General features: G+C 51.0%; 1 protein-coding gene across 3 annotated transcripts in view; it reads left to right on the top strand.

Annotated features, from left to right (window-relative positions):
- CDK5RAP3 (CDK5 regulatory subunit associated protein 3) overlaps window positions 1-25,693 on the top strand; it is a 189,169-nt gene that overhangs the window by 128,618 nt on the left and 34,858 nt on the right. For all 3 annotated transcript variants that reach the window (XM_069634634.1, XM_069634636.1, XM_069634635.1), the window contains exon 12: window positions 767-972. In XM_069634634.1, coding sequence (XP_069490735.1) covers window positions 767-972 — 206 coding nt within the window. The remainder of the gene's footprint in view (window positions 1-766; window positions 973-25,693) is intronic.

Below are 25,693 nucleotides of genomic sequence, written 5' to 3'. Positions count from 1 at the left end.
GTCTGCTGGCACCTGCCGGTGTTGGGGTTCATGCAACACCCCTTGGTTTTCTGTCAAGCACTACTGCGTCCTCCATTCGATGGTGTTGTGCTTGCGGCACCCCTTGACAGGGATGCTGCTGACGTCTCTCTGGATGCGACGGGGCTCTCCCTGGCCCTGCCGCCGGCATCTACTGCTTCCTGGTGCAGCTGCCCCACTTCAGCTACAGCCTGGCGGCCGTCATCTCTCCCAGTAAGGATGGATGGGGAGTGGGCCTGCCCACATTCAGGCACCCATTTTGGGCTGGCGTTGGCTGTTATCCCGGCTGTAAATTCTCTTCAGCCTTTTTCCTTCCTTGTTTTCTGGTCCTAACTCAGACTTATTTTAAATCTTGGTGGCCCATCAGCTTTTCAATTCTATAGCTGTCCAAAAACCTTCCAAGTCTCAGCCTAGAAAACCATCTTCTGCTAATACACAAATGCATGTCCTCTACAAAGTGTTGATACCTGACTTAACATTGTGATCGCTGTATTTCTCCTTCAGAAACATACCCATCTAATGTGCATACAAACCAAAGAATCTGTCTCCTGCACAAATCACTTTTCACCATCCTACTCCAAAATAAATATTTTTTGTATATGAAATTGAAACATTGCACGTGGGATGCCATTTTGCTCTTCACAGTTGCTCACCATGTATCTGATCTCGCACCACCCGCCTGTCAAGCTTCTGCATAAGAGTGACCTGAGCGAATGCCCAGTTCATTGATGTGTATCTCTTCCCATAGCTCGAGATTTTCCTCATGCAGCGGATCATGGAGATGAAAGAAGAGGCCGATGTGGTGTCTGTTAGTCAGTTTCAGCTTGCCCCCAGCATCCTCCAAGGACAGACATCGGAGAGTGTTACCGCCATGGCATCCTCCGTGAAGGATCTTATTGGCCGCTTAACCGGCCTCCGAATGCAGCATCTCTTCATGATCCTCGCATCCCCCAGGTGAGGCACATGTAGCGGTACAGCTGTTGGTAACAAGGCAGGTAGTCAATATCCAATACTGTTGTAGTGCTTGTTGAGGTCTTGGTAGGACTACCATGTAAAAGAAACCATATGGTCAAGAGGGGACGTTTGGGCTGTGGATCCTTGAAACCTAGGAATTAATGTATGCTTCCTGTCTTAAAACCATTGTTTGGTTGTAGGCAAACAGCTTGATCTACCTGCACCTTCGATTAGCAGTGTGAATCTTATATAGATACACATGTTGTGCATAATCATGTCACCTGGGTGTTGTGTTTGGGAGTAGTATCTTATTTTTGTAAATTATTTCTCTGTGGGCCTTGACCATGTGCGTGTCAAGCATCCACCTATCACTTCAACCCAATACCCACAATGCCTCATGCACTGGCACTACTTTTTCTTTGACTGCCACTGAGTTCCAACCACTGGATTCTAAGATTTAAGGGGACTGGCCGAGCAGTCTACCATGTACTAGATGCATTGTACTTACTGCAGCTTTCCAATAGCACTACGATGACTTGGTGTTCTCCTTTTGGCCATTTATACCTCTTTTATCCAATGTTTACGTGTGCCAAGTGTGAGGGTGTGGAAGCAGGAGACTGAACTGATACACAAGAGGCATGCTTTTGGGCAAAGACTTTATTTTGTACCAACAGAAAGAAATAACCAATCTAATCCTAACTCTAAGAGGAGATTCCCTGCCTCAAATGAAACTAAACAAATGTTAGAATGTCTGTAACTAAAAGGTCCACCGTCCTGTGTCAAAATCCTACTTCTAACACTCACACTTTTAACAAAACTAAAATGTGTTTGTCTCTTAAGGGTCCAGAAGAATAACCCTCTTCTTCTGGACGGTATGGTTTGCAAAGTAGGGGGAATTTATCTGTTCTTCTGGCCTTTCTCGGGTTTCTCTTGACAGTCTACTGTGGTTGGGGGGATGTCACCCTTTTCCGGGCCTTTCTCAGGCTTTTCATGACATGTCCATGTGATGGGGGTAATGTCTCCCTTCCCCAGGCCTTTTTCAGAATTCCCTTGGTTGTTCACTGTGTTTGAGGGAATGTCTCCCTTCCCCAGGCCTTTCTCAGGCTTCTCTTGCCGATTCACTATGGTTGGGGCAATGTCTTCCTTCGCCATGCATTTCTCGGGCTTCCTTTAATAGTTCACTGTGTTTGAGGGAATGTCTCTCTTCCCCAGGTCCTTCTTAGGCTTCTCTTGGCAGGTCACTAGACAGCCTTGGTATACTTTCCTGCCAGGGGCTGTCTTTCTCATGTGTGGGTCCCCGACCCCTTCTTGTGCTTCCGTTTGATTGTTTACTAGGCGGCCCTGGTGTACCCTACTGCCAGAGTATTCCTTTCTCAAATATGGGTCCCAGACCCATTCTTCTGCCTCTCATATATGGGTCGCAGACCCACTTGTATTGTATTATCATCTGTGGGCACCAGACCCCTTTATTCAGGCTTCTTAACTGTGGGTCCCAGACCACTTTGTATTGGCTTCTCAAGTGTGGGTTCCAGACCCCTTTGTATTATCTTCGCAATGCGGGTCCCAGACCCCTTCATATTGACTTCTCAAGTGTGGGTCCCAGATCCCTTCATATTGGCTTCTCAAATGCGGGCCCCAGACCCCTTCGTATTGGCTTCTCAAATGCAGGTCCCAGACCCCTTTACAATGGTTTCTTATGTGTCTGAGAGGTCCCCGGGCAGCCCCCGTACCTTCGCTTAGTGCTCCCGGCCCTTCGTCTCCTTCTCAGGTCGTCGTTCATCTTCCTGCAGCTCTTCTCAGCTGTTTCCTGTTCTCACGCTGGTTTCCGTGGCTCTGCCACTCTTCTGTGGAGCCGTGCAGCATGTACCTGCTCGCCTGCGTCCTGCAGCGCTCTTCTGCGCCTGGGTCTTCAGTCTTGCTCGTTCTTGGCACGTTGCACTTCGGCAAAGCAGGTAGGGACTCCAGAAGTCTCCCTGTTTCGTTCCAGTCAGCAGCCGTAGTCTCCACTCACCCTGGTGCGGGCAAGGATCTCTGCTTACAGTGCCTCTGAGGAGAAACGGACAACACTGTTAGTCCCTCTTCCATCTGTAATCTACTTGTGACTGGACAACTAGACCATTCACTGTGGTTTTCTGAGTGCTTGATTAGGACTCTGTGCATCTTCTTCATCCTAGTACTTTGAGAGGACAGCTCAGTGGAGTCAGCCCTACTCTTCCTCAGCCTAGTAGTAATATCACTGCTATAACAGAGATGAACTCAAGGGAAGGCAAAGAAGATGAGGAAAGAAAGGTGGGTGAATGTGTGTTGCACCATATTGGCTCCTGATGTCCTCCCTGTTTCCCAGAGTGGGAATCCCTCCCAATGAGATCCACCCACTGCGTAGCACCCCCAGGGGGACTATTGGGTAGCAGTCTCAACTCCCTGGCCTCATGTCTCCACCTTGGGGAGCAGGGACGACATCATGAGATTTGTCACACAACCCACTGCACGATTAGATATCTCAACATTGTGAACCATGGCTCACACATCGGAGATGAAGGCTACTGCATGAGAAATCGGGACATACCATATATATATGTTTCTGATGTTTGTTAATCTGCTTAGAATCACATGCTGTGCATAGGTCCGACATCCAGTGGTCACTGCGGAGTATTGCATTTTGTTTTTCGTAGTCGAAAAGGGGACGTCGACAAGGCGTGTCTGAAACACTATCCCTATAGTGACGTGCGTTGTACCCACAATCCCTCACGCGTCGAGGTCCCTCAGATTGTTTTTTTCCGCCCAGCTTCTGGTCGCCTTCACGCGGAGCTCCTCGAGAGACATTGCAACTCCTCGACCTTTGGTCGTTTTTTCTCTAATATTAATAATCCCTCCCTCGACGCAGTTGTAAGCTGTTCTCCGCCGAAAAGAATCTTCGACGGAGGGTCGAGCGGAAGGAATCCTTCGGCGCTGCCGAACACGTGGCCTGGCCTCGCAGGCCATATACAGTAGGGAGAGTGGGGTCGTGGGACATCTCTGGGTCTTTTCTGAGAATGCCTTTCCCTTTCCCCTTCCTTTCCCTTGGGGTGTTTATCGCGATTTATTGCCTCGGCTATGGAGAGGACACCGTTTAGGTTTTGCCCACTTTGTAAAGGAAAATTCACTTGGAAGGACAAGCACTCACGGTGTAACCGCTGCTTGCCCCTCGATCACAAGGAGGAAAGGTGCGCGGCTTGTCGGCTTCTTAAGCCTAAAACTCTAAAAGACCGAAGGGTTAAAAGGTGGGCGGCCTACGCGATGTCGAAGGCCGAAGGTTCACCCGCCGTTGCTACCACCGACAGTGACGAGGAACGCGATAACACGACCTCCGCTACGGAAGTCGAAACCCCCTCTAAGGAGCGCTTACGCGCTTCGTCGTCTGTCCCCGGCCCCGACGGGCTCGGCTCACGCCCTGCTTATGGGGATGAACACCCCGGCGACACAGACGCACACAAAGATCCACATAAACACACAACCCACGGCTCTTCTTCGACGAAGTCGAAAAGACCTTCGGCGCCCAAGGAGACGCAGGTTCCACCGGCGGCCTCCTCGGACCGTTCGGGTTCGAAGCCCCTCTCGCAACCGCAGCCGCGACCTGCGACTGGGCTTTCGGCAAACAAGGGCGCTGCCACCAAACCATCGGCCGGTGCGCACCAACAGAAAGCGCAGACCGCCGTAGAGCGTTCGATACCCATAGCGTCGAAAACTCAAGCTTCCGCCGACAAACGAGTCGCCGACAAGCGAGTCGCAGATAGCTTAGCAAGGATCGCTGTAGCCGACGCCCAAAAGCGTACGCCGAAGATTACGTCGAGCGTTACGCATCAGTTAAAGGATACGCCGAAAAAGCCCGAAGGGAAGCAGGGACTACCCCCTTCAGTCAGGGAGTCTCCCGACTCACCTGAAGGTTTTTCGGAGGGCGACGGGACACTTTCCTCGACGCTTTGGGAGGGGTCGAGCCATTTCGAGTTAGATAACCCTATGTTTCCCCCGCCAGACCGCTCTGGGGTACCCCATGAAACAATGGAAAGACTCCACCTCTGTATGGAGAGGATGGAAAGGTTCATGACCACCCAGGCCTCTCAAACTCACAAGAGGACCAGAGAAGGGCCTCAGGAGGACCCCAGGGCCAAAAATCCGAGGCTAGTCGATCCCCAGCAGGACACAGCCTCAGACTTCCAAGATGTATATGACCTCACTGGGGAGGAACAAGACTTCGAGGAGGAAGATGATTTCATGGACAATGAAGAACAGAACCAGGAGGAATGTCTGGAAGACAGAACAGACATTATAGAAGAAGGCTTCGGGGTTAACCCAGAAGAGGGACCTTCACACCCCTGGCAATCACCATCAGTGTATTCCGACACTGATGTCCTAAACCTAACTCCTCCGGACAATTCTCCAGTTAGGAACACGTCTCCAATTGACGATCAGCCCACGTTCAATGCACTGTTGCGCAGAGCAGCAGCGCATTTCGAACTCGACACCGGGGAACTCTCTCCAGAATTGGACTTTGTAGAAAGAGTGATTAAAGAAAAACCCCCGGTCAGCCAGACCATTCCACTCCTCGCTTCAGTGAAGAGAAGGATCATACCTTCGCTGTCCACTCCCGCAATGATCAGAGGGGTCAATCCACGGATTGAAAAACTTTTCACTCCTTCACCCTCAGACCCCCTCTACATTAGGGGACATTCCATTCCGGATTCCCTAGTGGTATCTAATACTAGAAAGAGGGCAGGGGTACCACTTTCCACCAGTGAGGCACCCCCTGACAAGGAGGGCAAGAGGCTATATGCCCTTGCAAAAAGAGTTACTTCCTCGGCTGCCTTCTCAGCAAGAATTGCCAACAACAATTCATTGCTTGCAAGCTACGCAGACGCGCAGTGGGCCAAACTGCGAAAAGACGCCGAGGAAGCACCGGAGCCTTTACGTACGCGCCTACTGTCAACTATTGGCGAAGGAACCCAAGTGAACCAGAGCATTGTTAAAAACTCTCTGGACGCGGCAGAAACAGCAGGACGTTCCTTGGTACAAGGAATACTCCTAAAGCGCCATGTATGGCTGCGCAACTCAGGCTTTAAACCAGAGACACAGGCGTCTTTGATAAATAAACCTGTCGAGGACGCTAACCTCTTCGGAAAAGCGGTAGATGAAGCCCTAGAGATGGCTAAAAAAGAGTTCGACACTATCAAGACTCTTGACCAAATCTCTAAGCCCACTACCAGGCGCGGCTATGGCAACAAACGCTTTTTTCGTGGCCAACGCCAACACCAACAACAGAATCAACATCAGCAATACCCTGCCACCAATTACCAAACCAATAGTGGGCAGTACAGCCAAAGAGGCCAACGCCGGGGCAAAGGGAGGGGTCGGGGATCCACCCCCAGAGGCTCCCAAGCCCCCAACAACTCCAAGTGACGTGAAGATTCGCGTCCCCTCCCATGCAACACCGGTCGGGGGCCGGATAACATCCTTTCTTCCTGCATGGGAGGAGATAACGTCAGACCGTTGGGTACTGTCCACCGTAGCCCACGGATACTGTATCGAATTCAACAGTTCCCCATCCTACAGACCCCCGAGGGGACGTCGCATGACACCGGAACATCTTGCCATCCTTCTCCAAGAAGTACAACTACTGCTGGAAAAAGGAGCCATAGAGGTCGTGCCTCTATCTCAGGTAACGGAAGGTATTTATTCAGTGTACTTCCTTGTACCCAAAAAGGATCTAACCATGCGCCCTGTATTAGATCTGCGCCCAGCGAACAAGTTTATCAAACCCCAAAAGTTTCGTATGGTAACCTTACAGGAAGTAATCCCACTGCTTTCTCAGGGAGATTACATGACAACATTGGACATGAAAGATGCATACTTTCATATTTTAATGTTGCCAGCGCACAGAAAATACCTCAGGTTCATGATAGAGGGCAAACACTACCAGTTCAAAGTGCTACCCTTCGGCATAGCATCAGCACCAAGGGTATTCACGAAGGTGCTGGCAGTGGCAGCGGCCCACCTGCGCAGGTTGTCCATCCCAGTCTACCCTTACCTCGACGACTGGCTCATAACAGGGGATTCTTACGAAACATGCTTCTCCAATACCCAAAAGACAGTAGACCTTTTGTTCCAGTTGGGCTTCTCCATCAACGAAAAGAAGTCCAATTTAGACCCCAGTCAAATCAAGCAATTCCTAGGGGCTCTAATTCAAACAAAGGACGGCCTCGTCTTCCCCTCCAAAGAGAGGGTCCAAAACATGCTGTTTCAAATCCCTCAATATGTAACCGGTCGAGAGGTGACGGTACGCAAGGCAATGCGCTTGCTAGGAATGATGGCGTCGTGTATTTATTTGGTACCTCACGCGTGCCTGCGCATGCGCCCAATGCAAGAGTGGCTCAACAGCCAGTGGTGTCAGGCCAGCGGACTATGGGAGGATCTAGTTGTGGTCTCGCAGGCCTTAGTTCTCTCGCTACGGTGGTGGACAAAGGAAAACATGGAAAAAGGGAAACCCTTTGCCACACCCGCGGCGGAAGCCACTCTAACCACAGACGCATCCCTCACAGGATGGGGGGCGCACCTATCCCATCAGACTGCTCACGGAGTGTGGACTCCGAACGTAGCATCCAAACACATAAATCTACTGGAGCTACTAGCTGTGTTCAAGGCGCTAAGAGCCTTCCAGGAACACCTTCAAGGCAAAACAGTAATGGTCCTTACAGACAGCACCACAGCCATGTACTACATCAACAAGCAAGGGGGCACCCACTCTCCAGGCCTGTCCAAGCTGGCCCAGAATATATGGAAGTGGGCTCTCAAACAGGACATGTTCCTACTATCACTACATGTACCCGGGGAACTCAATCTGCTAGCAGACAGTCTCAGCAGAGATTTCCCCCTGCCCAAAGAGTACGAATGGCGCCTGCACGAAGACATCGTCCTCGACGTCTTCACACAATGGGGATTCCCAGATATAGACCTGTTCGCAACCCTGGAAAACTCACAATGCCTAAGTTACGCCTCCAGGTACCCCCAGAACCAATCCAAGGGGAACGGTCTGTCGATGCAATGGTCAGGGAAATTTGTTTACGCTTTTCCCCCGACTCCCCTTCTCAACAAAGTGGTGCACAAGATGCACCAGGAACAAGTGACCATGATACTAGTGGCCCCAATGTGGGCACGACAACCATGGTTCGCTCACTTGATGGAGATGTCTCTATCCCCCCCAGTAAAACTCCCCTGCCCGTACAACATGCTGTCTCAGGACAAAGGCAGGACTCTGCATCCATGCCCCCAGAACATGAACTTAGCAGCTTGGCTCCTGAGATCATAGAGTTCGGACATCTACAACTCCCGCAAAGATGCATGGACATCCTCAGGGAAGCCCGAAAGCCGAACACTCGCCACTGCTATTCTAGCAAGTGGAAAAGATTTGTCATCTGGTGCAGGAGTAAAAGCATCAACCCTATTGACTGCTCTCCCACACATGTGGTCCTATACCTGACCCACCTATTGGATTCAGGTCTAGTGTTTAACTCCATTAAAGTCCACCTAGCTGCACTTTCTGCATACGCCACTTCCCAACTCAAAGTGTCGTGGTGGAGGATCCCTGTTATAAAGGCCTTCATGGAGGGAGTAAAGAGAATACACCCCCCTATAGCTGACCCAGCTCCCGGATGGGACCTTAATGTGGTACTTACCAGACTCATGGGCTCTCCATTCGAACCCATGCACAAAGCATCTCTTAAACACCTCACGCTTAAGACTGCTTTTTTAATAGCTATCACCTCCATCAGGAGAGTAAGTGAACTTCAGGCTCTTTCTATTCTAGACCCCTTCGTTACAGTTCACAAAGATAAAGTGGTTCTACGCACTCACCCTAGGTTTGCTCCGAAATTTATTTCTAAATTCCACGTAAACCAATCTATAGAACTACCAACGTTCTTTCAAAATCCTTCCAATTTGGGAGAAAGGACTCTGCACACACTAGATGTACGCAGAGCGGTCATGTTCTACATGGAAAGAACCAGACCACTGAGGAAGACTAATCAGTTCTTCGTCTCGGTGGCAGCAGGAAGAGAAGGAGATGCAGTTTCAAAATCCACTATTTCTAGATGGATTGTTCAATGCATCACTCTCTGCTATACTCTTGCTAAGAGAGAACTGCCCTTTAGGCCAAGAGCACACTCTACTCGAGGCACGGGGGCATCCATAGCATTCATTGCAAATGTTCCCCTTGAGTCCATCTGCAAAGCGGCTACCTGGAGTTCTGTGCACACCTTTACAAAACACTACTGTCTAGATACACACTCTAGATCTGACTCCCAGGTGGGACAGGCAGTATTACGACACCTTTTCTCTACTGTTCCTTCTCATAACCCACCGCCAACTCCGGGTACTGCTCGCTAGTCTATGCACAGCATGTGATTCTAAGCAGATTAACAAACATCAGAAGAGAATGCATTACTTACCGTAAAAGCATTTCTGATGATTGTATCTGCTTAGATTCACATGCGCCCGCCCTTCCTCCCCGCTCGGATGGAAGGAACATAGACTTCCTTTATATATCTCTCTCTCTCTCTTTTCTGTACTCACTCACGTCTAGAAGGCTCCCTCAGGGCAGAAAAATACAAACAGAGGGACCTCGACGCGTGAGGGATTGTGGGTACAACGCACGTCACTATAGGGATAGTGTTTCAGACACGCCTTGTCGACGTCCCCTTTTCGACTACGAAAAACAAAATGCAATACTCCGCAGTGACCACTGGATGTCGGACCTATGCACAGCATGTGAATCTAAGCAGATACAATCATCAGAAATGCTTTTACGGTAAGTAATGCATTCTCATATATATATATGTGTGTGTTGTCTGTGTTTTATATAGTGTGAAAATCGCTGTGAAGTAACGGAGCGCTCTGTAACTAGGGGATGCAGTAACGGGGAATGATAATATGGATAGACTTAAAAGAATAGCATACTAGGGGTACAGAATAACAGGATTACAGGTTAGGGAGGGAAAATGGGTCCCAGTCTTCATCCAACTGTTGGTGGATCTGCAGCTGTACTCCTGTTTAGCTTTTTCTCTGTGATGAAACCTACTATTGTACACGTATGATGTTTGTCTCTATTGGAATTCACTGGTTGTGATATTGAGTATAAACATGGATTTTTCAGTTAGTATATATGTTCCATGGAACTCCTTTGTTTGCGTCTAAAGTATTTTATTCATTTTCAAAGGAAGAAAACATGCAATTGGGGCAATACATGTTCATTAAAGAGTGTTAGGCAAAGTTTGAATGCAGTACCCTCTGGGAACACTACAAGCAACTATGACTACAGGTATAGGCATCCCAACCTTTGGTATATGCTTGTACTACACAGTTTTGGTAGTGTGTTGAGCAGCCAGGCTTATCTCAGGGGGGGAAATGTGAGCTGTAGTGGAGCTACACAAAGATTCACAGTTACAGGTATTCAAATAAACTCTTACACACAAGGTTTCTTGCATAAACAATTAATAATTTATAGATCAATCAGTTATAAAGCCTTTTTCAGAAGGGAGCAATAGAATAGTAACACAGGTTTCTGAATCAGATAAGGCCCTTTTGGGATGGCCCACAGACACAACCTACACCCACAGGTGACTTCAGTAACAAGTGTGCTAGGGACATTAATATCTTATTGTTGGCATTCAAAACACTCTTAAAAAGTTGGTAAAAGTCAAAGGTTGTTAGAACACAAGAATTTACAAATATAAGCTTTGCAAATACTTTCAGATAGCACTTAGAAGAGTCATTCAATTCAAATAGGCTAAGCCAAAGTCAATGGGCAAAAGTCTTTGTATAGGATGCAGCACTTCAGGTAAGCAAATGGAAAAGTATTTGCACAAGTTCTTAAGAGTCTTTGATGAAAAGAAGGATCAAATGTAGGGCCACAAGCTGATTAGACTTGTGAGTTGCAGAAGTTACAAGCACTTCCACAGTAAGAGGTAAGTTCTCTTAGACTTGTTTTACAGTACCTTGGTAAAGAAGAAAAGATGCAGCTGAAGACTTCTGTTCCTGTGCAGCTCTGCAGATCTCACCGTTCCTGGGCCTCAGTTGTGTGGTGAAGAGGGAGGACGTCGGGGACTCCTGCACTGCACTGGCACTGTCAAAACTGGCAACCGGCAACCTTTACTTTCAGTGGCTGTTTCGCGTTTCAGCTCCTTGCGGTACAGCAAATAGCAAGAAGTGTGGTTCCTGGCTGTCAAGGTGGACTTTCCTCACATCTGAGATCCCGCACTCGACTGAGGGGGGTCTGGCTTGGTCAGTCCTGCTTCGTGGGAGTCCGGAGGATCTTCCAAAAGCTTTAGGCCAGTTTACAAGCAACGCACGCAATCTGGTGTCCCTCTCCCTGGCTCTACGGTTTCAACTCTGAGGAAATTCAACCAGCTCCGAGATGGGTGTCCAGGTGGCTTACTTGGGAGTTGATTGGTCCCACCAACTCAAAGGGAGAAGCCGTCCTTGCCAGGCTTCTCTGTCGATGCAAACTTGGCAAGTAGTCACTGAAGCAGGGCTTCACCGGGCAAACCAACAGTCCAGGAGTTGCAGCAGGTATCCTCTTCAAGTTCTTCTTAGGTCCCTTCATCCAGTGGTCGACTCTGCCTTCCAAGCCAAAAGAATTGCCTTTTATTCAGTTCTCTCCCATTCATTCCAGTCTAGCTGTCACTCACCCAGCAGGGTGGCTGTCCCTGCCAGACAGTCAGCCAGCCAATCACCACAGGGTGCATTTGGGTCTCCTAGGAGACTAAGCACAAGGAGTTTCGGGCACCTCCCTCATGTCCTGCCTACCCCAGACACTCTGGAGCTAGAGGCGGGTGTCACTCCTGAAGCCCGCCAAAGGCGAATGAACGAAGAGACCAAACCTGGTTTGGCGCACAGAGAAACTCTCTAGAAGGATCTTTCCACAAAGACCTGGCAAAAAAAGAAGACCGGGCACCATTTTGACAAAGATGGCTGGACGCCATTTTGAAAAAGATGGCTCCCGCGGGTTAACGTTACCGGGTCCGCGAACGGTCGTGGTAAATGCAAACCATGGTAGTTCGAAATGACTGCCACCAGCCAATCAATTGAGGAAAGGGTAACATAAAAAAATGTACATGAGCATATAGAAACAGGGGATACTAAGTAACCCCTCCAGCACTATTGTAAGATCGGGTGTGCAGGGTTTATCAAGTACATTGCTAAGTAAAGTCAATTTCACTTTACTGCTCTGGGAAACAGTAGTTGATCCCAGAGAAGGTATTTAAACCTTGGGAAATCTGGAAGACTTCCCTGTGGCACTTCACTGAATGTGCTTTGTGACACAATTGCAAAAGATGATGCCCATGGAGTTGGTTAGACTCCATAACCAAAAGAAACAAACACAGAAAACACATTGAATTGAAAAGTTCAAAGTTTAGCAAAAGAGCTGGAGGGCTCTAAGGTGGGAATAATTGGCACATTTTTGAGAATTCTCCACAACAAAGAGATGTGGCCATATGCTGAACACAGCCACAGTATTACAGAACACAATCTCCTAACTCCCCTCCTCTCCCCCGCCCACCACCACAACCCAGGTCTGGCCTTTTTAACTCTGTACTAAAAAAACAAGAGGCGCAAGGGTATGCTCATTCCCTACTCTCTTCTCACCACTCTCGGGCCTCTCCGCAGTGTACGCTCTCTTCACGCAATGCCCCTTGGCTTATTGAGGTATTCTATACATGAGGGGTCAGAAATGTGAGGTGGACAACTTTGTGAATATTTTTCAAAAGATGCCATTTTATTAACTGAAAAGATTGGATAGAAGCCTCACTATACCTACCCTGACGAGGATTTCCCTACCTAAAATAAACTAAAGGAAACATTAACAAAATGTTTCTGTCCCTCACACTTATACATACAACAATTCAATAAGGTAATACATGGCAAATCAAAAATGATAATATGGCAGTCAAATCCACAATCTGATGACTGTTTCTCCTTCCAGTCTGGGTGAATTCCCCACCCCTAGATTCAAGCAGGATTATATTCAACATTTCCCAAGAATAAGGTAATCCTGTTTTATAATAGTGTTCTAACTCATTTCTGCTGGTTCCAACTTGACAACAAAGTTCCAAAAAAGATCGTCCTGTTCCAACTTGAAGTCAACCAACAGTTCAAAAGTATTCCACAAGGTTTTCCTCTTTTTACTTTTGGTAAAAGAGCTTGATGCAACATCTTCTACAAGATCAAGAATGTGTTCTTGTTTCATTAGAATCACCAAATAATGTCTTTTGGATTGTTCTGCAACAATTTACAAAACACTTGTTTAATCAATTTTGAATATTTCTGCAACAGTTCATGCAACACTTGCGTCAGTGTTTGTCAGGATGATTCTGTAGTAATTCATACAACCATATTAGTGGTTCTGCCACTTCTTTATGACATTTCACCACCACACCACAGTACATCAACTTCCACCTGCTCTACTCGCCTGCCTGGCTTACTGCTACAAAGTTCTCCTGCCAGAACAGACTCAAAAAGATTACACAATCCTCTGACCTGGTGTACTCTCCTGTCGGGCCAGAGTAAACTACTAACTCCAAGTACTTCAGTGGTAAAGGTAAGTTTCCAACAAATTATAATTGTCTCTTGCTTCACAACATCAATTTTAGGAATCTCTTCAGGGAAAAACAATAACCACACTAGTGTTGTTTTCTACACACGTGTGATTGCCCCACGCAATGCAGGTTATGCTCCACTCCTTCTAAATACTTTCCACCAGAAGAGCAGCCGTCCTGCCACTCTTGTTTCCCTGTCTTTCAATAAAACACTGTGAACCATCTTCATTTATCACCTTTGCCCTTCTTTGTCTTAAGCAATATTGTGCATAATCATTTGGTTGTTGTGTTGCTCTCTCTAAATTGCTGGTAAAAAGAAGCTTGCTTAAGAACCACTTTCTCTTGGCTTGGTAATGTGGGTTATGGTGAGCTTTCTTTAATATCACTCCCTCTTGGCTTTGTCAATGATAGTTTGGGTTAACTTGTTCAAGTCTTGTCCCCTTTTTATATTTGGTCTTCACTTGATCCTTGTAACAATAACTATAACCTTTCTCCAGAATGGGGTCTGGCATGGATTCACATGCTCATGAATATTCCCCGTCGTCAGGCTGGGAATCCTCGGTAAAGAAAAAATCAGTATCAGTTTCGTTTCTGATCTGTCTTTCGTAGTAGTAACCAATCACTGATCTCTGCGTCATACTGACCACAGCCAATGACTGCCCTCTACCTAAGCCCCGCCTCTGGCAGCCATCTTCAGATTTTTACCGCACGTTCAAGTGTTGGGAGTCCTCGCGCTTAGCTCTCGAGCTTTTACTGTGTGTTTCGCGATTTTTCAGGTGAATTTTCACATTTCTTCGGTTAATCGAGCCTCAAGCTCCACCGTTTCTACTCCCGTTAACGGCTACCCATTGCAGAATTTTCCTACGCCCCTCAAGGGTGAAGATTTCGTCGAATCAACTTCTTGGAGGATTCCAGAAGATTCGCGGCCTACTTCGAGATGGCCCAGGATGCGAGTTCGTCGCCCGGACCCAAGCTGTTTCGCAGCTGCCCTGGATGCGGGCTGCAGAATGTGTTTAAGGAAGACGATCATTCGCGATGCCTCTACTGTCTTCATGGGGACAAGACTCATGTAGAGAAGGACTGCCAGTTCTGCAAGAACTTGTCGGAGCGGACCATGAGGGACCGTCGATCCCGTCTCGCCAGCTGGTTGGAGAAGGGCTCAACGGGTGAGAAGAAGAAGAAAGGGTCCGAGCGGGCTTCTAAGTCCTGTGCGGGCGCCCCGGCGACGGGGGCCCAACACCAGGCCAAGCGCCGCGAGTCCGCTGGCTTCGGGAGCGCGAAAGGTCGGGCTCTTCGGTCGCCAGGCAGGGTGCACCTTCCCCGGCACTGTCAACCACGAGCCAGCGCTCCGGTTCGGGGAAGAGGAAGTCCGAGACCCCGGGTAAGCTTCGGGAGAAGCCCCGTCCGATCTCGGAAGAGGGGGAGCGAGGCGTCGCCCTTCCCCCGAAGGAGAAGGCCCGGGACGCACCTAAGGTGGTGAAGGCCACTACCCAGCAGGCAAAGGCTTCTATCGAGGCGATCGCGGCGACTCTGGCCAAGCCGGCAGAGACCCCGCCAGCAGAGACTGCCTCCGGGACTAGAGTTTCCCTGCCGCCAAGGAGGGAATCCTCTTTTCAGCCCATAGTCGTGGCCGCCATGATGGAAGAAGCGAGGGGGGGCACGGTAGCCTCCTCGAGCTCGGAGTCAGCCTCGGAGGAGGAACTGACCGAGGCCGTGAGGACCCTCGAAGTCCAATTCGAGAAAGTTCGATCCCGTAAGGAAGATCCTCGGGAGATAACCGAGGAAGACCACGATGGCGAGGAAGAGCAGCCTTCCCTTCCGGCGCAGCCGAAACCTAGGCCTCAGGATGGCTCGGCGGCCATTTTGTCTGCGATCCAGTCCTTATGCTCTGAGATAAGGACGAGATTCCCACGGCCCAGGCCGGAGGACCCGCAACCTGGCCCGTCGGGAAGTCCTCAGAACAAACGACGGAGGACCCAACCCTCTCCTCCGCTGGCCCCCGTAAGGCCTACAGTTCCCTCCTCATCCTCCCACGAGTCGGGAGATGACAGTGCGTTGGGCTCGACGACGGGTTCTGAGGGCGACGACGACAGATCGGGTCTCCCGTCGCACGGGCCTCGCCGCCCGACGAGATTGGCTCATTCCACGCCATGATCGCCAGGGCGTCCGAATTGTTCCAGCTCTGCCCAGAGGAGCAGAAAAAGGAAGGTTTCCTCTATCAGCGCCGGGAGGCCAAGAGGAAGACTGTCATCGCGGTGCATCTAATCAATGACATCTGGGAGGAGGGCCTGTCGGTTCTCAAAAACCCCTCCACGGCACCAGCCAAACGGGACCCGTACGAGAAGAAGTACCGGGTCCCCGAAACCGCTCCCCTGTGCCTCAGGGCCCAGCCAACGCCAGACTCGGTCGTCTCGGCGGCGGTGAAGAAGAAAGCGGCGGGGTCAGGAGCCTCGACGTCGAAATCCCCGCCGGACGGCGAGGGAAAGAAGTTAGACACCATGGGGCGGCGGGTCATTTCGTCGGCGTCGACGACGATCGAAGCGGCCAACGCCCTGGCGATCGTGGCCCGTTACGACAGGGAGCTCTGGTTTAAGCTGGCCCCCATATTGGACTTCCTGCCGGACGACAAGAGGTCCGAGGCCCTGGAAATACTGCAAGAGGGCGAGGTGGCGTCGGACCACGCCATAACGGTGGAAACCGAAATTGCCGATACCGGGTTCCGCCAGCTGGGCAACGGTGTTTGCCTACGACGACGGGGTTGGCTCCGGGCGACCGACTTCCGTCAGGACGTCCAGACCAGGGTGTTGGGCATGCCGTTCGACGGCAGCAACTTGTTCGGGAAGGCGGTGGACGAATCACTCCAAGCCATAAAAACAGACACGGAGACGGCCCGCGCCCTAGGAGCCCTTCAGCAACGTCGGCCCTTTCGGAGCTCTGGAGGCAGACAGGGTGCCTCCAAGGGATCCAGCGGTGGCTCGTCGTTCTACCGCCAGGTGGCACGCTCCTTGTCTCAGGAGGCCTACAGGGGTCGCGGCAAAGAGGGAGCACCTCGTCGGCAAGGCCACCACCTCCAAGCAGGACTGAACTGGCCGTGGTCTGAGGCCCCCACCGAAGCACCCCGGTGGGAGGCCGGCTGACGAATTTCATCGGCGTGTGGAAGTCCATCTCCACCGACCGTTGGGTGCTGGATACCCTGGCAAGAGGACACTCTATCGAATTCCTGAAGAAGTGCCCTCACGTTCCACCTGTGGCCAGGAAGGAAAATCACGTCCCGCAACTGCTGTTGGAAGTACGGGCGATGCTCAGGAAAGGCGCCATCAAGCTTATCCCGAAGAGGCTCCGGGGCTCCGGGGTGTACTCAAGGTACTTCCTCGTCAGGAAGAAGACGGGCGGCTGGCGCCCCATCCTGGACCTTCGTCGTTTGAACAAATACATCAGATCACAAAAGTTCAGGATGGTCACCCTCCAGCACGTACTGGGACAGCTGGAGGAAGGCGACTTTCTATCGTCGTTGGACCTGGAGGATGCATACTTCCACGTTCCCATCCTCAAAAGTCACCGAAAGTTCCTCAGGTTCGTCGTCCAGGGACTCCACTACCAATTCAGAGCACTGCCGTTCGGATTGAAGTCGGCCCCCAGGGTCTTTACCAAGTGCCTAGCACCAGTGGCGGCGCGGCTGCGCCTGCAGGGGATTCATGTCTACCCCTACCTGGACGACTGGCTCATCCGCTCAAGGACGAGGGAACTCGCCGTCGAACACACCGCGAGGACCGTCCAGCTACTCACAGACCTGGGATTCGCCATAAACTACCCAAAGTCCCACCTGGTGCCATCGCAGGTGGCCCTGTTTCTGGGAGCGAAGCTCGATACAGTGAGGCGCCTGGCGGCCCCGTCGGAAGAACGGACGAAGACCATTCTAGGCAAAGTGCAGTGCCTGCTAGCCACGGACGTGGCCAGGGTGAGGTCCATCAAGTCCCTCCTGGGGATGATGTCCTCTTGCATCTACCTGGTGCGCCTCTGCAGACTACGGATGCGCCCTCTTCAAGAATTTCTCGACGCCCGTTGGATGCCGGCGACGGGCACCTTCGAAGACAGGGTCCCCCTCAACGAGGTGTTCCGGCGGGCGATTCAGTGGTGGGGCGTTCGAGCGCACCTCACGGCAGGCAAGGACTTTCAGACGCCGGCGTACCAGGAGACGGTAACGACGGACGCCTCCCTGGAAGGTTGGGGCGCCCACACCGGAGATCTCCACGCAAGAGGCCTCTGGCTCCCGGAGGAGAGGCTCCTGCACATCAACGTCCTGGAACTCCGAGCCGTGTTCTGGGCTCTCAAATCGTTCCTCCCGTCGCTCAAGGGCAAGGTGGTGCGGATCTTCACGGACAACACCACGACAATGTTTTACATACAGAAGCAGGGAGGCACCAGATCCCCAGCCCTATCCAAGGAGGCACAGGATCTGTGGCACTGGGCGGTCGCCCAGGGGATGTTCCTGGTTCCCTTCCACCTGGCAGGAGAAAGCAACACCATCGCCGACTCGCTCAGCAGGGAGCTGCGCGCGTGTCACGAGTGGGAACTGCGCCAGGATCAGGTGGATCAACTCTTCCGACGATGGGGCAAACCCCAAATCGACCTGTTCGCAACAGCGACGAACTCGAAGTGCAAGAGGTTCGCCAGCAGGTTTCCCCAGCCGAGAAGCATGGGCGATGCGTTCTCGTTCCATGGGACGGCCTATACCTGTATGCGTTCCCTCCGTTGCCGTTGCTGCTTCGACTCATCAGCCAGCTCAAGAGGTCCCGGTGCAGGATGATCCTCGTCGCACCGGCGTGGCCGAGGCAGATCTGGTTCTCGGACCTTCTGGACTTGTCAACGTCCCCTCCCATCAAGCTGTCGGCGGACGCGGACCTTCTCTTCAGAGAAGGAGGCGCCATCTTCCACCACGACCCGGCGTCGCTGAACCTGCAGGCTTGGCTCCTGCAGCGCTAGAGTTTGGAGGCTACGATATACCGGCCGATTGCAGAGAGGTTCTTGCAAAGGCCAGGGCGTCCTCGACTCTCAAATGCTACGGTCATAAGTGGAAGAGGTTCTCTATCTGGTGCCAAGCACAGAAGATCAACCCCCTACGGATTACGGCCCCTCAAGTGCTGCCGTACCTGCTATCGCTGGCAAAGGCTGGGCTAGCCCATGCCTCCATTAAGATGCATCTGGCGGCGATCTCCAGATATACCAGAACCACAGGACGGACGTCCCTGTGGTCCCATCGACTGGTAAAAGAGTTTATGAAAGGACTGTTCCGGTCGTTCCCGCCGGTATAGGCCCCGGCCCCGGCGTGGGAACTTAACGTGGTGCTGACCAGGCTCTTGGGGCCCCCATTCGAGCCGATGCACTCTGCACCGATGAAGTTTGTCTCTTGGAAGACTGCATTCCTGGTGGCCATTACCTCCGCACGACGAGTGGGAGAGATCCAGGCCCGATCCTGCAAAGCACCGTACTTGACTTTCCATGCCTCGAGGGTGGTGCTTAGGACGCACCCCTCCTTTATGCCCAAGGTGCCGTCGGACTTCCATCTTAACGAGCCCTTGGTGTTACCTGTTTTCTTCCCGTCTCCTTCGTCGCCGGCCGAGAGGACTTTGCACTCGCTGGATGTGGCTAGAGCGCTGAAGTTCTACGTGGACCGCACGAAGAGTTTCCGGAGGACATCACAGCTGTTTGTGAACTTTGGACCTGTGAATCAAGGGAAGGCTCTCTCGAAGTCTTCTATTTCCAGATGGCTCTCCGGCTGCATCATGCACTGCCACCGGTTGGCTAACCGACCGCTGCCAGGCCGTCCGAGAGCCCATTCGACCAGAGCGATCGCTGCTACTACGGCGTTCTTATCTGGTGTGCCCCTGCTGGACTTCTGCAGGGCTGCTACGTGGAGGTCGACGCACACCTTCACGAGATTCTACTGCGTCGATCGGGATTCCAGGGAGGAGTCCAGGGTCGGCCAAGCAGTGCTGCGCAACCTGTTCGCTTAAGGTGAGCTTGGTGAGGAGGTAAGAAATGCTTAATGTTGAGTTTTTTGTATTGCTTAATGTTGAGCGTTTTGCCACCCCCCGTGGTTGTGCATGTGTGTACTGCTATTTATTCTTATATTCATGAGCATGTGAATCCATGCCAGACCCCATGCTGGAGAAGGAACAAGTTACTTACCTGTAACTGTTGTTCTCCAGCATGGGTCTGGCATGGATTCACATGCGAACCCTCCCGCCTACCCCTCTGCGGCTCTTCACTTGGTCATACTGCCTCTTCACGTGCTACCAAATCTGAAGATGGCTGCCAGAGGCGGGGCTTAGGTAGAGGGCAGTCATTGGCTGTGGTCAGTATGACGCAGAGATCAGTGATTGGTTACTACTACGAAAGACAGATCAGAAACGAAACTGATACTGATTTGTTCTTTACCGAGGATTCCCAGCCTGACGACGGGGAATATTCATGAGCATGTGAATCCATGCCAGACCCATGCTGGAGAACAACAGTTACAGGTAAGTAACTTGTTCCTTCCTTGTGGTCACAAGGTTTCTACCATGCCCATTTGGCTTTTTAATATCAGTTTGGTATTCAAAGTTCTGATTCGAGGTTCCCCTCTAAGGCAAACTCACTGGTCTTGTTGCTCGCCTCGGTGCGAAACGCTGCTGCCACCTCTTCTCCTGCTACAAGGGCTCATACCCACCTTGGTTGCTCTTCAGCAGTCTGCGCCGCTCGGAAAAGGAACTTGCTCTGCCCCTTTGACACTGCAGTGTTCACCAGACACCCGTAGCAAACAAGCATTTCAGTGAGTTTCTCTCTTTGAAGAAACAGTCTGTCACGGCACCACTTCCTACTGCATGGCTTCTCCAGCTCAGAGCTGCTGCTCTGATGACCTTCTCAGGACCCGGCTCTGCATGTACACCGGTCATGATCCACGCATCTCCTGCATTCAACAACGGCCGCTCACAGCTCTCACTACTACTCCGCCTCCAACTGCTTCTGCTGGCCCACACCTGAGGGGGTTTTAAATACCTCCCAGTACCTCTCAGGTGTGGGTTATTAACATCAGCTCGCTGCATACGAGTGTCCATGAATAGTTTGAAAACAAAATGTCCGAAGGAGAAAAAAATGAAAGTTAATTGAATGAAAATAAATTTCGCTTTTGTCTCCTGCGTACATTTTTTCGACAACCCACTCCTCCCGACCCCCTTACTTAACTTTAGGCGGCACACTTCGCTGTGTACCGCCACCTCTGCCATCCCTCTGCAACACTGGTTCCCTTCAATTACGTGCATGGGAACCGGCGCCACAGGGTCCAGTTTTTTAAAAGCTTTATTATCAGGGGTGTCTCAGGGGACACCCCTGCAGCCCCCAATACAATGACAGTAAACAAAGGTGCAGGGGACGCCCCCGTAACCCCACGCCACTTGTTCACTTTAATTCCACCAAATGGTAGATGTGTTTGGACGTAATTTTCATACAGCTGAAATTCAAACAAATCTACCATTCAGAATTCTATTTTTTATCTTTCCCACGGATACTGCTGCACAAAGCAGTCTTGTGCCTCTGTTTCCCTCTTTTTCGTCACAGTACTTCGAGCATTGTGGGACTTGAAGTCCACAATGTTCAATTTACTACTTTCCATGGCAATATCATTATTAACTTTAGTTCTATCCATATTTAAATTCCCTAAAGGAGTATAAAGATATAATGAAGGGTTTCGATTTTTTGAGAGGAATGAGAGTTTTTTTCGAATCTCCATTGTTAATGTTTAGAGTTTCAATTTGAATTCCCTGTATGTCATAGGAGCTTTCATCTCTGGGAATGTTTGTGACCTCAAAAGGGGTTTTCTTCTTCCCAAGGCATAAGTGTTTAGGAAGGTTCTTATCACATTGATTAAATTAGTTTAGGAAGTTAACAGCTCTTTCTGACAGCAAGCCATTACATATTTCGGCATCACTGATCTTTCTCCAGCATGGGGTCTGGCATGGATTCACATGCTCATGAATATTCCCCGTCGTCAGGCTGGCAATCCTCGGTAAAAGAAAGTTTCACTTTCGTTTATAAACTGTCTTTCTCCTAAAAACTATTCACTGAGCTCTGGGTCATACTGCCCCCAGCCAATGACTGACCTCTCCCTAAGTCCCTTCTCTGGCAGCCATCTTCCGAATTTTTCTGCACGTTAAAGTGTTGGGAGTCCTCGCGTTTTGCTATTCGGGCTTTCTGCGTTTTTCCACGCTTTTTTTCGGTAGATATTTTCTATTTTGTTCATCGGGCCTGTGTGCTCCATCACTTATTCATCCAATTAACGGGGACCCGTTTGTTGTATCTTTCAATGCCCCTCAAGGGCTTAAATCGGCGACTGTTTCTTCTGGGGGGTTCTGGAAGAGCATCAGGCCTACACCGCGCCGGATCATGTCGGAGGAGAAGGACGGGGCTTCCCTCTTCAAGCTCTGCACTGGCTGCGGATTGCGGAATGTCTTCACGGACGACGTGCATTACCAGTGCCTGTACTGTCTACACCTGACGCACAAGCAGGAAGATTGTGAGATTGGCTGTGGCTTCTCCAAGCGCACAATGAAGGATCGGCATGCCCGTCTGGCGATGTGGCTCAAGGCCAAGGTCTCCTCCCTGGTTGGACCGCAGGGATAGGCCCCGTCAGGATCCAGCCAACCTGAGCGGGCTTCTAAGTCCTTTGAGGGCGCTTCTCCTGTGGGGGCCCAGGACAAGGCCAAGCACCGCAAGTCCACTTCTGTCGGGGTTGCCGCGCGACGACGACGGTGGACTCTCTCCGCCATCAAAGGCATCTCCTTCAGACGAAGTGGGATCATTTCATTCCATGATTGCCCGCGCGTCGCAACTTTTTCAGCTCACACCGGAGGAGAAGAAAAAGGAGGGTTTCCTGTACCAACGCTAGGAGGCGAAGAGGAAGTGAGTGTATAAGTGAGCCAGGGCATGTGACCCGATGAAGGACCAGGAGTCCGAAATGCATAGGCCAAACGCATGCCCTTTGCCTTAGAAATATACACTGGTAGACTGGTGTAATTTGCTTACCTGATTAAAGAGAACGTTTGTTCACACCAGAATAAAAAGGTTTTGAGATTAGTTCTTTACTAAATAACTAATTAATAAAAACAAATTGACCCTTGTTTGGGCTTAAGAGTGTGCAGTCCACACCGATGGCTCATAAGCCTTAGTCATTCTTTCGCACATAACTATCGGTACCCGGCACGGTGGTACTGCACAGTGGACTGCACCCCACAAAAAGAAGTACAAATAAAAATATTTTTGAATATTATTTTTCACTTAGCAGTGCCTACTCACCACCACAGACAGGCAAAGAGGAAGACCATTTTGTCGATTCCACTCCTGGACGACGTGTTGGATGAGGGACTAGCGCTTTTGAAGAACCCTTCCCCGGCTAAGAAAGACCGGCCTGAGAAGAAGTATCAGGTGAGTTGGCTCCCAAGTGTCTGCGGTGACAGCCATCGCCGGATTATGTGGTCTCACCTGCGGCAAGGAAGAAATTGTCCAACCCTTCGTCATCAACGTCTGTTATCCCGGACGGCAAAGGGAAGAAGCTGGATGCCGTGGGACGGAAAGTTATTTACTCTGTGGCGACGACCGACAAGGCGGCCAACGCCCTAGCGATCCTGGCCAGGTACGACCGGGAGCTTTGGTACAAGATGGCCCCGATCCTGGATTTCCTCACCGAGGACAAGTGGGTTAAGGCAATGGAGATCCTTCAGGAATGTGAGGTGGCGTCGGACCACACCATCACCGTGGCCCTGGACATTGCCGACACAGAGTTCCGCCAGCTGGGGAACAGCGTTTGCCTTTGTCGTCGTGGTTGGTTGAAGGCCACCAACTTCAGGCAGGAGGTCCAGAGGAGGGTCCTGGACATGCCGTTCGAAAGAGACCACCTGTTTGGCAAGGCAGTCGACGAGTCTCTTCAGGCCATTAAGACTGACACAGAGACGGCCCGTGCATGGGGACCGCTGCAGCAGCAGCGTCCGTCCTTTTCGTCCCTCAGGAAGAAACTCGGAGAGGTCTTGCAAGGAGTTTTGGCAGTGGATCGTCCTCTTACCGCCAGCCCTCCCGTTCCACAACCCAGGAAGCCTACAGGGGTCACTCCAAGGCCTTCGCAGGTGGCCGCCGTCGTTGTCAAGGCTCCCAGGGTGGTGCGAACTTCATCAGCGTGTGGGAAAACATCTCCACCGATCGATGGATGGGTGCTAGATGCTCTCGCCCACAGACACACCATGGAGTTTCAGCGAAAGTGTCCGGGAATCCCACTGGTGACCAGCCAGGAACAATACAATACTCTTCTGCTACTGGAGGTGCAGGCCATGCTAAGAAAAGGGGCGCTAGAGCTGGTTCCGAAACGACTCTGGGGCTCTGGAGTTTACTCAAGATGCTTTCTGGTAAGAAAGAAGACCGGTGGCTGGAGGCCCATCCTCGACCTACGACGACTCAACAAGTTCATCAAGTCCCAGAAATTCAGGATGCTCGCGTTGCAGCACATGCTCGGCCAACTGGAGGAGGGAGATTTTCTGTCGTTGGATCTGGAGGGCGCGTACTTCCACGTCCCCATTAGCGTAAAGCATTGCAAGTTCCTGCGCTTCGACATGCAGGAGAAGCACTACCAGTTCAATGCTCTTCCCTTCGGACTGAAGTCGGCACCCAGAGTCTTTATGAAGTGTCTGGCTTCGGTAGCGGCCCACCTATGGCTACAGGGGTTTCATGTGTACCCTTACTTCGATGACTGGCCAAGTCGAAGGACATCACCGTCGATCACACAGAGAGGACCATCCGGCTGCTGACTGATCTGGGGTTCTCGGTGAACTATGCAAATCCTGCTTGACTCCATCGCAGAACGCGCTGTTCCTGGGATCCAGGCTCAACGCGGTGTCCTGCCTTGCGGCTCTGTCAGAGGAGCGTATAGTGGCCATTTTGGGCAAGGTTCAACGGCTGTTAGCACTGAAGATCGCCTTCTCAGCCTTGGCTCTAACTCTGTGGAACTCACTCCCTCCACACATTCCACACAACCAAGACTACATGGCCTTCTGTAAAGCTCTAAAAACCTGTCTCTTTCCGTAATTCATGATTAGGACCATCTAAGGCTGCTGAAACCCACCAACATCAGGAACCATAACTTCAGAGACATTACTTTGGAAGGTAATTACAGCCTGCTGACAAATGTCCAGCCTGTGCTTTAGCATCACTCCTTCGGTGTGACTATGTTGGTGTGAGATACCTCCTGCCTTATAACCAAGTTTCTGATGTTTGTTAATCTGCTTAGAATCACATGCTGTGCATAGGTCCGACATCCAGTGGTCACTGCGGAGTATTGCATTTTGTTTTTCGTAGTCGAAAAAGGGACGTCGACAAGGCGTGTCTGAAACACTATCCCTATAGTGACGTGCGTTGTACCCACAATCCCTCACGCGTCGAGGTCCCTCAGATTGTTTTTTTCCGCCCAGCTACTGGTCGCCTTTACGCGGAGCTCCTCGAGAGACATTGCAAATTTCATCTCCTCGACCTTTGGTCGTTTTCTCATTAATATTAAACACATACTCCCTCCCTCGACGCAGTTGTGAAGCTGTTCTCCGCCGAGCAAGATCTTCGACGGAGGGTCGAGCGGAGGAGATCCTTCGGCGTTGCCGAACACGTGGCCTGGCCTCACAGGCCATATACAGTAGGGAGAGTAGGGTCGTGGGACATCTCTGGTTCTTTTCTGAGAATGCCTTTCCCTTTCCCCTTCCTTTCCCTTGGGGTGGTTATCACGATTTATTACCTCGGCTATGGAGAGGACACCCTTTAGATTTTGCCCGCTTTGCAAAGGCAAATTTACTTGGAAGGACAAGCATTCACGGTGTAACCGCTGCTTGCCCCTCGATCACAAGGAGGAAGGTTGCGCGGCTTGTCGGCTTCTTAAGCCTAAAACTCTAAAAGACCGTAGGGTTAAAAGGTGGGCGGCCTACGCGATGTCGAAGGCCGAAGGTTCACCCGCCGCTGCTACCACCGACAGTGACGAGAAACGCGATAACACGACCTCCGCTACGGAAGTCGAAAACCCCTCTAAGGAGCGC

Source organism: Ambystoma mexicanum, chromosome 13, assembly GCF_040938575.1.
Source record: "Ambystoma mexicanum isolate Mex_15411 chromosome 13, UKY_AmexF1_1, whole genome shotgun sequence".
In the NCBI taxonomy this organism is placed as follows: domain Eukaryota; kingdom Metazoa; phylum Chordata; class Amphibia; order Caudata; family Ambystomatidae; genus Ambystoma; species Ambystoma mexicanum.
Note: the sequence above shows the minus strand (reverse complement) of the source record. Positions and strands in the feature narration are given on the sequence as shown.